The sequence below is a fragment of the Anopheles arabiensis genome, chromosome 2 (assembly GCF_016920715.1).
Source record: "Anopheles arabiensis isolate DONGOLA chromosome 2, AaraD3, whole genome shotgun sequence".
In the NCBI taxonomy this organism is placed as follows: Eukaryota; Metazoa; Arthropoda; class Insecta; order Diptera; family Culicidae; genus Anopheles; species Anopheles arabiensis.
In genome coordinates, this window is record NC_053517.1 from 29,253,456 (window position 1) to 29,266,019 (window position 12,564).

The following is a 12,564-nucleotide window of genomic DNA, read 5'->3' on the forward strand; positions in this document are numbered from 1 at the left end:
TGTTCGACAATCTGCTCGAGGCGGATGTACGGCGGGTTGTGATTACAGAAGATTTGGTGCAGATTGAGCACATGGTGCCGTTGTTAATATTTCTCTCGTTTGGATGGGTCATTTCGGGTGCGGTGTTTGTAGGGGAGAGAATGCTGTACAGCACACAGCAAACAGTACGGGCTATAGCCTATAGGCAGCGAAGGAAGTAGAAAGTTTGCAGAAGGTACACATTGTTTACGCCTAAATGTATGCAATTTGCTTGACAGCATAATTCTAATAACAGCTTGCTTGGATGCGGATCTTTGGCACAGAGCGATACGAAATGAATTGTCTTGTGAGAAAGAACAGCCACTTAGGTTGGGGGCTTTAACCTTGCTTTAATTGAAGGACCTATTTACAATGCTCAATACTAGTTGAAACCAATTCGCGTTTATCTGCGTCTTATCTTACCGACTACCGACTTCGTGTAATTCGCGTACGAACTCTCGCTAGGGTTGCGGCAATAAAACCAAAACGATTGGCAAATTATCACCCACAGAACCTTATCTAGCACACGGCGCGTTCGATTAAGGTTCGCCCTTGCCAATATAGGATAAGATTACAGCTTCGCTCCCGATTCGCTCTAACGCTTCCACAGCGACCCATATCGAGCCGCTCTCAATGCGGCGCTGATTCAGTAGCTTCCGTTTCATCGATACTGTGAGAAGTGATTTTGCCGTGCCGTGCAGTGTTTTTTTTTTCTTTCTTCAATTCCCTCCCCAAACGATGACAGCTCCGAACACCGATCGTCACCTTACCCTGCCCTACGAATGGGCTGAACCGGTGCCGCTTAAAACTAGCCTACAGCGTGCGAGGGAAGTGTTCGCGACGCTGCTTAACCTGCTGGCGTTTGCCTTCGAATCGGTGCCCCTCTGGTGGGAAACGCTGGTCGCACAGTTTGTCACGCCGAGCTCAAAAAACATATCCGGCCAGACGGCACTGGTGACGGGTGGTGCGAACGGGTTGGGACAGTCGATCGCAATCGCACTGGCCAAGGAGGGCTGCAACGTGGCCGTAGTGGATGTGGACGAAACGAACGCACGGGAAACGGTGGCCAACCTTCGCCGCTACAACGTGTCTGCCGAGGCGTACAAGGTACGAGGTTTGCGAGATAAGCAAGACGTATCTAGACGTCTAGCATACGTAGGATGGCTTCCCGAATGGGCAAAGGTCGCTCTAGATAGCGAACAGGGAAGAAGATGAAAAGTGTAATTCGCAATGGAGCATTGTTTATATTGGCACCATCAGGTTGACGCATCAAACGTTGGGACCAATGGCTAGTATGTGTCCGATACAATGGCAAACTTTTCTCAATTTTAGGTTGATGTTTCGGACTACGAGGCAGTCCGCCAGCTGGGACGCGACGTCGAACGAGATCTCGGCCCGGTCGATATTCTCGTGAACAATGCCGGCATCTTGCCTACCAGCTTCTCCCAGGATGCGCTTCCATCCCACATCGAACGAAGCATGGGAGTGAACGTGCTGTCAAGCTTTTGGGTAGATAGTGCAGCCCTCAAATGTATAGTTTGATTGTGTGATTTTCTAATTTACGATTTCCTCCCTCGACAGACCACACAAACCTTCATCGACAGCATGATCCGACGGCGGAAGGGACACATCGTAGCGATTAGCTCGATCGCCGGCTACATCGCCCCGGGGTGGGCAAAGACGTACGCCACGACCAAGTTTGCGCTGCGCGGCTTCATGGATGCGCTCGAGGACGATCTGTATCTGCGGGGACAGGCGAACCATGTGCACACTACGACCGTGTTTCCTTTCGCGTTCAACACGCGCAAACAGGCGATCAGTTTGCTGAAAGCATCGTCGTAAGTTGCGCCGTCGAGCGCGATCACGTGCGTGAGGGTGGTGTGATTAAAGGATTTGTTAATTTTTTTGTATTTTCACTTTTTCAGAGGTCTTACTCGTCTACCAATCTACGAGCCGGCCATGGTCGGTGAGACGGTGGTGAGAGCGATCAAAACAAACCAGCGCAAGGTGGTAGTGCCGGAGGTGTTGAAACCGTACCAGCTGTCCATTTATGAGTGAGTGTTGATCGACTGGCTGTGATATAGCTTTATTCAACCAATGAATGATTTAACCTCTTTCCAGGAATCTACCCATTAAAATTCGCCAGCTATTGACGCGAACAATGGCACAGGGTGAGGTAAAGTTGGTAGATTAGCGTGCTGACACAATCATCATGATCAAATCATTTGAAATTGTGTTGTTGGCATTTCATCTTCGTTATCGGTTCCATGCTCTTTCATTGCAAAATTGTGTGCAAGATAAAATGTAACTGCTGTGGGAAATAAATTTAAATTACTAAGAATTGTAGCCATTTTCTTACTACGGACGGGTTTGAAGAGAAAAGCATCGAAGATCGCCATCAAAATTCATGTTCCTCCATTGCTAAGTGATACTTTTAGTCTGATCGTGTACGAGGGAGCAGGATGACAGTAGGATGATCGTCGGAAAGTGACATTAATTCAATTGGATGACCCATTGAGGCTTTCATCCATTGTGGTGATTCTGCTTCAATTGGATTAGCTGATCCGTATCTGCCGTAGCGAATTAAATATGGCGATCGATAGTGTACGAGAGAGAGCAGGATGACACATGACACATGATCGTGAGATGAGTATCACCACCTGCCTAGGATGCTCTCCTGTCTCCTGCAACTGTTGTTCATTGATAGTGTACGCGAGAGCGAGATGACAGTATGGTAACGCAATGGTAAGAGATATGCCATCCTATTTGGATGATCTCCTGGTATTTTGGGTAGCAAATTTCAAAGCAGACAGCGGCCGGTTTCATTCGTGTGCGCGAGAAAGAGATAGATGCAGTCTGGACGAGCAGGGCATGAAATGTTACCTCCTGCACTGAATGCTTCCCTGTTACTTCGGCCCGATTAGATGATTGGTGATCGACTCAGGTGATCCGACCGTGTGCGAATGGGATGGAAAATGAGGTTATGTTACCTCCTGTGAGCGTGCTCTCCTGTTACTTTGGGAAGGTTTTTACCAGCACCATGGGCGAAGAGAAGTAGGGATGGGAAACGATACGCGAACCTGGTGGAACGGTTCCGCTCCTTAATTGGATATCAGGTGAGCTGTGTGGAAAAGGATCGAAAGTAGCGACTTCTCCTTGAAGATATGGACGTATAATTAATGACATCGGGTCGTTCGTTCTCCGGCGTTGATCATGACCAGCTCCTGCTCGGTCCAAAATATATACCTGGATACTAATTTCGGACAGTGGAAATAAGCTTCTCAACAACCACCAGACAACTTCGGTTTCTTTGTTTTGTTGTATTATTACATCTATAGATTTTATTTTCTCTCGATAGTTCCATCCAGTTCAGATTCAGTATGTTTGCTAGTGTTTTATGAGCCCGTGTTTTCGTGGACCTGGTGCACACACACACGATCGTTTGCAATATGTAGCTTTTGTAATATGTATCTATATATATTTATGTATAATATACCTTCCCCTTTCTTCCCTCCATTCACTCCCTGCCCGGATGGTCCACTTGGCGCCTTTCATAGGGGAAGAAGTGATCGGGAGACCTGGCTTCCCCCCTTCCACCGTTTCTTAACATTCTATTATTAAATTCTGTTTCACAGTTTGCATGCGCCCAAATGCGCGTTCGTAGTAGATAGTCATGAAAGTCTTTACAGTAGAGTGGAGCAATCCCGCATTCCCGTGTCTTTCGCTCTGCTCTTTAAGTTAACAAGAACTGTAGGCTTTCGCTCGGCTTCGGATCGCTTTCTTCCCACATAAACACTAAGCGCACCTTTCGCGAGGATGACACAAACATGCACACACACGCACACACGCACACACAGTCTCAGTTTCCTTCTACTTCGAAATTGTCGGGCCCAGCCCGTGGGATAAGTAAACGCCCACCATACAGCACGTGCGTGTACTGTTGGCGTTTCGTTTTGAAGCCAGTGCCAGCAGTTCCACTCGCGTTACCATGGCAAACAAACAATTCACCTGTCCCTCTAGCCTGCTCAGTTCAAAACGGGATATTTTTGCGAACGTTTTCCACCTATTTAATTGCTACACCGGGTTTGCAAACTAGTTGGAGCAGGAGCAGGAACGTCTTGCCGCACCACCTCCCTTCCTATCGGTAAAACGTAACAGCTGTGTGAGGGGCTAGCTGGGGCAGGCTCTCAACAATACAGACAAAAATACACACAGACCCCGCACACACACAGAAACACAGGTCCACAAACATACACTCACATACATACATATACGTATATGCACATTTACAAACGTTGTTACAATTAAATGACACTAATTCCGCTTCCCGCGACTTTCCTTCCCCTTGCAGGGGGTGGAAGCCCGTGAGTGTAATGAGATAGTGATAGTGTGTTACGATCGTACTCCTCCCCCCTCCCCTTCTCTTTGCATATGTACATCGGTTCGGCACTAAATATCATGTGGGATTTACAGTACGCTACCATTGAGGAGAGTTTTGGTGTGCTAATGTAATACCACACCGGGATGTGGGAGTCGCGTACTCGCTTCTATTGGTCCATTTTTTCCCCAAAAGTCACCTTAACGCATGTACGCATCCTACCACGCGAATCATTGAAAAGGACCGGTAGGGGAACACACACACACAGACTTACTTACGGTACACTTTCCTAAGGAGGCCCTGCTTCGGAACATCTTGCACACACGCTCACACGCAAACACTAATTTACCTTCTGCTCCACATCATCATCATGGTTCGATTCTGTAGTGCCCACTAAAAAGGAAGGGTTTCCAGCAGCTTACCAGAGTACGGGAAAAGCGCACTAAATCCAAACCAAATTTCCACACGCCCGTATTTTAATGGCACATTTGCTTATCACGCCCCGAAAAAAAAAAACTTTCCCTGTCTTTGTTCCTGCAATCAACTACTGCTGCTGAGACGTCGAGACATGACTATGCCTACTAGGATAGGAGGGGCTCGATAATGGACCTGCCCGGTAACGCGACGCACACTCTAATTTGACATTTTTGAGATCCTAAACTAACCAACCCAGCCTAGTCCCTGCTTCCTCTTTAAACCATGTTATGGTGGGGGTCGGCCACTACTCTACCAGGCCGGTTACTATTAAAGGTGCCGTGTTAGTGGAGAAGGGATCGCATTGCGTACACTTGTTGGAATACTACGGCAAAATGGAAACGGATTGATTGTTATCGTTTGTTTTATGTGTGTGTGCCTTCTTTTTTTATTTTTTTTTGGGATTCCGTCTGTGATGATCATGATGCCCACCATCATTGCGGGAGTTTTGGTCTTTCTTTTTTTTATAGTGTTTGTTTTCTTTTTCTTTTCTAAACATGCTTCTTGCAGGATATCTTCAGTTTTCCTCGCTCAAATAGTGTAAAGTGGTGGGTTTTGATGAAACACGGCAACATTTTCATGCAAAGTTACATACATACATACATACATACATATATAAGCCAAGATTTTCAATTGTTTTGTTTGTTTGTTTTACTACTCAGTACTCTGTAATTGCACCTGGTGTAATAGAGGAAGGAGTGGAGGAAGAGGATGCGAGTTCCATCAGTTCTAGGTGGGGGGAGAAGCGTTAACACGTTTGTAGAACTTTCCGTTTGACGTCACACAGCCACAGTTTACGCGTTTAAATAGGCTCTTGCGTTGCGTTGCGCATTGCAAACGATTGCAGCGTTTCAATATCGTTTAACTGTGCTTTTACCAAATTTCAGTTAGCTAGTTTAAGTTTACAAAAAAAAAAACAGACCAAAACAAACACAAAACGTTCAAGTAAGAGTTAATCGAATTATAAGAAAAGAAAATATTGTAAAAAAGAATTAAAATAACCAATGAATGAAAAATCAACCATAACAGCCCTGCAAAACACGTAAACTGAACCTTACAGAAGAGAATAACACAACAAGCTAGTAAGAGAGCAATTGCATAGATTTCTGCTTTCTTCTTTTCGTTTCATACACATGATATTCAATTGTTTTCTGTTTCCTTTTTCCCAATGCTTCATTTATTTGTTGCACAGTTTTGCCTCGAGTCTCTACGTCTCTACTATGGTTCCGTTTTGTTTGGCGTCATCCAATTCTTGATAACTACACTAGAGATAAACAACAAATTGATTTGTGCCTATTAGCTACTACCGTGTAACCGTGTTTCACCGTAACACACTCTCGGCCACGGGAGAGAGCCAAGGTAGGCAAGAACACTATATTGGGGCTTTATAATTGGTTTTGTTTCGTGTTTTGTTGTTGTTGTTTATATATATGTTTACTTCTTTTCTTATTTTGTTTTTAATAGATAACATTTATTATTTGTTCCATTTCCTACAAATACACGGGCAAACGTACACGTACGTACACAGTACAACACTTTCAGTTAGACAAATAAGCATTTTCAGTAGACAAGTTGTGGTTTTTTGTCAGTTTATTATTTCCTAATGTCGCCTGCAACATGATTGTTAGTCAGTTCTAATAATATCAAATATCTAGCTGTCGTACACTCGTCTAAACGCTCCTAATATATATATATATATATATATATATATATATATATATATATATATATATATATATATATATATATATATATATATATATATATATATATATATATATATATATATATATATATATATATATATATATATATATATATATATATATATATATATATATAATATATTTAATATTTACTCTGCATTTTGTTTACGTTCATAACGCGTTTTCCGTGATGCCCCCCTTTTTGTGCTGTGTATGTGTGGGTTCTCTTTGCTTTGTTTTGTTTTATTTCTTTTAACGGGTATATTCTTTCTTACCTTCTGCTTTTAAATACACTATTTCGCTTCGTTTTCTTCTTCCTCTTCTCACCACTTCTGCACCACTAGTCTTGTGTAGCGTCGACGGTAATGTAAGACCATTGTCAAAAGTTTCCATAAATTAAGTTTGCGCACCATGCCGGCACGTGCCGTTTGGGGACGTTCGTCAAGGTGGCGTCGGTTACAGGCAATGAGGGAACTAGTTCTTCCGAATCTACTGAAGGCGTGGTATATGTGTGTGTGTGTGCATGTGTTGTAGATATTTCGAACTATTCCTAGCATTAAAATAGCATAGCATTGCAATAGTATCATCAGAAAAGGAGAATTAACCCCCGCCCCACGCATTTCTTTTTGAAGCGCTTCCAGGTGTGGCCGTGTGTGGCCCCAACACACGCACAGTTTGAAAACTTGATTGCTGGAACAACCCGCGCGAGAGAGAGAGACAGAGAGCTAATAGCACGTAGCACGTGATCATGACCACGTGGGCATTAAAATTTAAATGTGACCAATAAATACAGCACTTCGTTTGCTTCTTCATCTTGGTTCCCCCTAAAATCCATCCCTTGCTATGTACTTTGCTAGATCGCTTGAGAGTGTGTATGCTTCTTCGATTAGTGATTTGTTAGTGTAAAATTGTGCTGTTTCTTTTTTTTTTTTTGGTAGAAAAAGGCCGTGTCCAAGATTATGATGATACGCGGAATTGTGGTAGAAAAAATGGGAGAACGCATCTCGTTTTTTGTTGGCTGTTGTAGGTATGTTGGTTGGTTCGTTTCCGAATGGTACCGTAATAGTGATATGTTTTCATTAGCAGATCTGTTTCACTGGAGTTTTGGTTTTGCTACCGTTTTCTCGTAAAGTCGTTAGAGTTTAAAGGGCAGGGAGTAGAGAAGTAAAGCATTCAATACAGAGTTCAATCGTGTGTACAACAATCGGGTTTTGTATTTTCCTATTATTATTTTTGTCTTCTTTCTTTTTGTTTGCGCCACTGGTTCCTCTCCAAGGGGACTAACATTCAGTTCATTTTTGTTTGTTCTTTGTTCTTAGCCACCATAATATATACGCCATACGCGTTTTTGTAATGTTTTTTTCTCCATTATTATGTTCGAGTTTGTTTTTTAAATATATTTTTCCTATGTTTTGGCATGTGTTTTTTTTTTCGTCTAAAACTAATTTCACCTACTCATCCATTTCTAGCTTCATGCGACTTCAACAGTTTCGGGCTGAATTAAGCTCGCGTATTAGAAAACTTAAAGTCAGGATGATAAAAAATGTAAACTTTGATACAACTTAGAGAAACAAACACACGTGGTGTATCAGCTTAAGACAAACAAAACATATCAGAAGAAATAATGACGTCACCACGTACTACTGCTAGTCAGATAGTCAGCTAGTTTAGTAATTGCTAGCGAAAATAATAAAACTTCGACTTACACAAACATACGCGTACATACACCTGGTGAACAGAGCGAGCATGCCACAGTGTAAGTTAAAACACGACCCACGTTTGGGCGTACTACGGGCGTACTACACTACTGCTGCTAGTCCGGTACACCGCCGGTACACAGCTCACCAGCCTCCCCCCCGTCGGTAGACACTAGACGCTTTCCGCCGGCGGTAGCGTACGCTCGCAGCATTTGCAGATCAGCGAGCTCATCCGCTCGGTCAGACAGACCCAGTAGCTCGCCAGTGCTGACGTGTGCTTCGACGAGATCGATTCCGATTCGGCGAACGGGGCCCGTCGCTCCGAATCTAGCGAGGTGCGCGCCGGACCGAGATGCTGCGACTGCGGTGAGTCGGCCTGCAGCGAGGTCGAGGTAAGCAGTATACCCTGCAGCGACGGTTCGTACGAAGAGTGTGTGTGATGGAGCAGATGTTGCTGCTGCTGCTGCTGCTGCTGCTGAAGGTGCTGCTGATGTCATATGGTTTCGTTCGGTGGCGCACTACCATCACCACCGCCAATGGCGGCCGACGACGAGGACGGATCGTCCGCAAGCAGCAGCAGCGAGTTGTTGCGCAGCGGCGGCGGCACCCCAACGCCCGACTTTCGCTCGCCGGACACGAGCGCCAGGCTGCCGCCCCCGTCGTTGTCCTCCGTCAGCGAGCGATTGTTGAGCGAAAACGTGAGACTCTTGTGGCTGCCGCCGCAGCTGGAACCGGCACCGCCCCCGGTCGTGCTACCGCTGAGACTGCGGCAACAGTGCCGGCCCCCGATCGGGACGTCCAGGCTGTAGGCGCGGCTGCGGGCGGCCGCCCCCGCTGCACCGCCCAGACCGAGCACCTCACTGTGGCGGTGCTGCATAAGGATGGGCGAGATTGATTTCGGCTGGTTCATTACTACCGGCGGTCCTCCACCGTAGAAGGACTCACCTGGGACGAGTGAGAGATGCTGCTGCTTCTGGTGCTGCTGCTGCTGCTGCTGGTGGTGAATGGCCGCCTGCTGGCCGGACATTGTGCTGTCGCCACAGATCGCTACCGGTCCCAGGTCGCCCACGTCGACCGTGCGCGACTTCTCCAGCCGATGGTCCCGCTTTGGTCCGGCCGAGGCGCCTTTCGCCTTCAGGTCGGTCGGTGCGTTCCCCGCCAGCAGCTGCAGCTTCTTCGATTCCCGCGAGTCAAAGTTGAAGCTCAGCCGGCCGGTAAACTGTCGCAGCCGGGACAGGAACGATTTCGAACCGGCCGACGCGGTGGAGGCCGCGGCTGCCGTTGTTCGAGCCGCCGTGCCGTTACTACTGCTGCCATTGCCACCCTTGCCGCCGTCCTGATTACCGCCGCCGACGCCGCCGCCACCGACACTCCCGGAAATGGTCCCGTCGAATCCACCGTCCCCACCGGCGGCACTGCCGAGGCCGGGGCACATGCGGGCCGCCCCGTGCATTGCCTCACGCCCATCGAGATGCTTCGCGTGGCTGATGGCCGCACTACCGGCCGGTGCGTTCTTATTGTTGCTAATGCTATTGTTATTGTTATTGTTATTATTATTGTTACTGTTGCCAATGCTGCTGCCGCCGCCATTGTTGTTGTTGTTGTTGTTGTTATTCTTGCTCTGGCTGTTATTGTTGTTGCGCAGCTTGTCCAGCCGTTGCTGCTGGTTGAAGCTCAACATTCGGCTAAAATGTTTACCGGCACCACCACCACCGCTAGTCGATGCGGACCCGCCGACGGCCGTGGAGGTGCACCCGTGACCGGCGCTGTTATTGTTCTTCAGATTCGCCACGGCAGAGGTGGCGGCGCTGCCCGACGCGCTGCTGCTACCGAAAAGCTTGCCGAGCCGCTGCTTTCCCGTCGGCGGTGGCGGTTGCGGCGGTGGCACGTGCAGGATGGTCGTCGGGTCGCCGCCCGGCGCCGTGTCGTGCGTGCTGTTCAGGCTGGTGCTTTTGTCCGACGACGAGCACATGGTGTCGTGGTCGAGGCTGCGGTGCTGCCGCTGGTGATGGTAGTACAGCACGCTGTTGTCCGAGTGGACCGACTGTATCGGGACGCCGTCGGACATGCGCCGGTTGTTACTGTACTGGTCTAGGCTGATGGCGCGATTCGAACCAAAATACGTGCGATTATTAGTATGCTGTATGTTGCCGTGGGAGCCACGGGTGCGCGTACCTGTGGTGTAGTATTCACCGATCATCGACGGGCGCTTCTCGCGGCTACCCTTCCGGGAGTTCGGGTGCGACTGTTTGCGGTGGATGCTTTCCGTGTCCACCTTGAACTTGGACGTTTTTTCCGCCACCTGATCGCGTGGCATGGCAGTAGTTTGGACGGGTTTCGGGGGCGGGTTTTGTAGGGCAAGGTAAGTTATTGCATTGTTTTGGTTTCAATTCAGGCCATTGGTTCATTACGTTTCATAACGCCCGGTCGTCCATGTGGAGTGTGTGACAAAGCACGCGGTTTGTCGGCCGGTAGTATCCGGGAACAGGTAGTAGTAGAGGTAATCGGCGCAGTATACATAGCGTGGCACGCACAGAGGTAGTCAGTGCGACAGGTTTGGCCCGCAGAAGTAAACCGAAGTTTTGGTGACCATCGGGAAAAGGGGGGAAGGAGAAAGAAAAACATCATTATTACGAACGTTAGGCAACAATCGTGCGTCAGAGCTGTTTTTAGTGTGCGGACTACTTCTACGAATGGTTTGAGCACTCGCGCGGACAAGCATCAGGAGGCAGCTCCTGCTTAGTACTAATGTATGAGTTTTGATGCGGATTTGGTTTGGTTGCGGATCCCTTTGAGGGAGTTTTTTTTTTTGGTCTAAAGCGAAGTTAATGAATGCTCCACGTTTGCTACATGATGCTCTACGGAACAACGTGCGCGAATGGATTGTTGTTTTTTTGTTTTTACGTATGTGTGCGTGGCGTTAGCAGTGTACACACACACGCACGCCGAATGAGTTTGCGGTTTAATAGATTGCTACACTAGAACTAGCGCCGGGTGAATCGAGCTCGGCACTCCCGTGCAGGGGAGCGCACAGGCTGGGCACGACGGCCCCACCACTTACGTCGACTTCGGTGGCCGTCTCGGAGTCGCCACTCTCGCTGCCCTCCGGTAGGTCGTGCAGTTCGGCTGCAATTAAAATAGGCTCATCAACAGACGTGCGAGATGCGGACTTTTGCGAGGGAATACTACGTCGGGATTTGACGCTGATGCCGGACTGGGAACGGGGCAGCTGCGGTGAGCCGCCGCTCTCGGACGATGCGGCCTCTGCTTCCGCGATCGAGCGGCGCGTCTTGTTCGCTGCATCGTTCAGTCGGCTAGTAGGAAGTAGGAGAAGTAAAGGTTAGCGTTGGTTTGGGGAAGGTGAAGCCCTTCGAAAGGCCATCCTTTCATGCGCTACCTACCGATAGTAGTCGAGGGCGACGCGCACCGGCGTGATGATCAGATCCGTCAGCTCGGGCAACAGCTCGCCGAGGGCTTCGAACAGCGGCAGCAGCACCAGCCCGATGAACCGTACCTGGCTGCCCGGTTTTGACACCTTGTCCGGGTCCATGAACGGTGTCACCGGCAGACCCTCGGACTTTTCTGCGGCGCTCTGCGCGAAAAACTCCTGCAGCAGCCGGTCGACCCACGGTTCCGCCACGTCCATTGGTCGCGCCTCGTTCGAAATGTCTGCCACCTTGATCAGAACCATGCAGAGCTGTTCCGGCGAACGGAAGGCATGAACCGGGCGTGAAACAATTGTGAAGGCACAGCATGTGGGGCGCGCCTGTAATGCAATTACTTACCAAATTCGTGTGCACTTTGTTGCTGTAGTCGAACTCGGGTGTAGCCTCCTGAAACTGGGTGAGGATTTCGTTATGTCGGGCCATATCGGTGGCCAATATGCACCGGATAATTCCCTCGCGTACATCTCTGAAAATAAAAAGGAACATGGATGCACGCCATTAGCACCACCGACCGGTGGGGGAGGAAAAGGGCAATGGAAACTACTAAATAGCGCTCCCGCGTCACGAGGGTAGTTGAAGGGAAAATTACTCCACACAGCACAGCGCGGCTGCTGCGATTTCTCCGGCCCGCAAAAGACCGAGCCCCATTGGCGCCACTTACAGCGAAACGATTGGAAACGATTTGCAAGTGTGGAGGCTTCAGGGGGAGCACAATTATTGGCACCTTGGTGCAGGGCCACACAACCGTCCTTCCCTGCCGTTAATGAGTGGCTCGTGCGGTCACCACCGTACTCGCACCATGAAGGTGTTGTCGATTGCCGTCGGGTTGAGTTCAATCTCACTTT

At 48.4% G+C, this 12,564-nt stretch overlaps 3 protein-coding genes across 14 annotated transcripts in view; 1 reads left to right on the forward strand and 2 right to left on the reverse strand.

Annotated features, from left to right (window-relative positions):
* The first annotated feature begins 554 nt into the window (after window positions 1-554).
* Window positions 555-2,359, forward strand: LOC120897550 (estradiol 17-beta-dehydrogenase 11-like). The gene is made up of 5 exons (XM_040302524.1): window positions 555-1,125; window positions 1,351-1,527; window positions 1,600-1,856; window positions 1,944-2,072; window positions 2,140-2,359. Exons 1-5 carry the CDS (start codon window positions 757-759, stop codon window positions 2,210-2,212), a joined length of 1,005 nt encoding a protein of 334 aa, XP_040158458.1. The 5' UTR covers window positions 555-756; the 3' UTR covers window positions 2,213-2,359.
* Window positions 2,360-7,481: 5,122 nt separating this feature from the next.
* Window positions 7,482-8,766, reverse strand: LOC120897798 (the record flags this gene model as incomplete). The annotated part of the gene is made up of 1 exon (XM_040302905.1): window positions 7,482-8,766. A coding segment is annotated over one exon (321 nt), but the record flags the coding sequence as incomplete, so codon positions are not given.
* Window positions 7,766-12,564, reverse strand: part of LOC120898356 (high affinity cGMP-specific 3',5'-cyclic phosphodiesterase 9A) — a 118,220-nt gene continuing 113,421 nt past the window's right edge. For 10 of the 12 annotated variants that reach the window (XM_040304111.1, XM_040304112.1, XM_040304117.1 and 7 more), the window contains 4 exons: window positions 12,059-12,185; window positions 11,675-11,970; window positions 11,335-11,587; window positions 7,766-10,575 (listed from right to left, as the gene is read on the reverse strand). In XM_040304111.1, the coding sequence (XP_040160045.1) occupies window positions 8,767-10,575; window positions 11,335-11,587; window positions 11,675-11,970; window positions 12,059-12,185 (2,485 nt within the window). In that variant the 3' untranslated portion in view covers window positions 7,766-8,766. The remainder of the gene's footprint in view (window positions 10,576-11,334; window positions 11,588-11,674; window positions 11,971-12,058; window positions 12,186-12,564) is intronic. The other 2 variants (XM_040304120.1, XM_040304121.1) reach the window with 2 other exon arrangements.

Excerpts from the sequence above, each read along its gene's own strand:
- LOC120897550 (XM_040302524.1), top strand. The coding sequence starts at position 757 with ATGACAGCTCCGAACACCGATCGTCACCTTACCCTGCCCTACGAATGG. Across the intron at positions 1,528-1,599 it reads ACGTGCTGTCAAGCTTTTGG|ACCACACAAACCTTCATCGA; the intron begins GTAGATAGTGCA and ends CTCCCTCGACAG. Across the intron at positions 2,073-2,139 it reads TACCAGCTGTCCATTTATGA|GAATCTACCCATTAAAATTC; the intron begins GTGAGTGTTGAT and ends ACCTCTTTCCAG.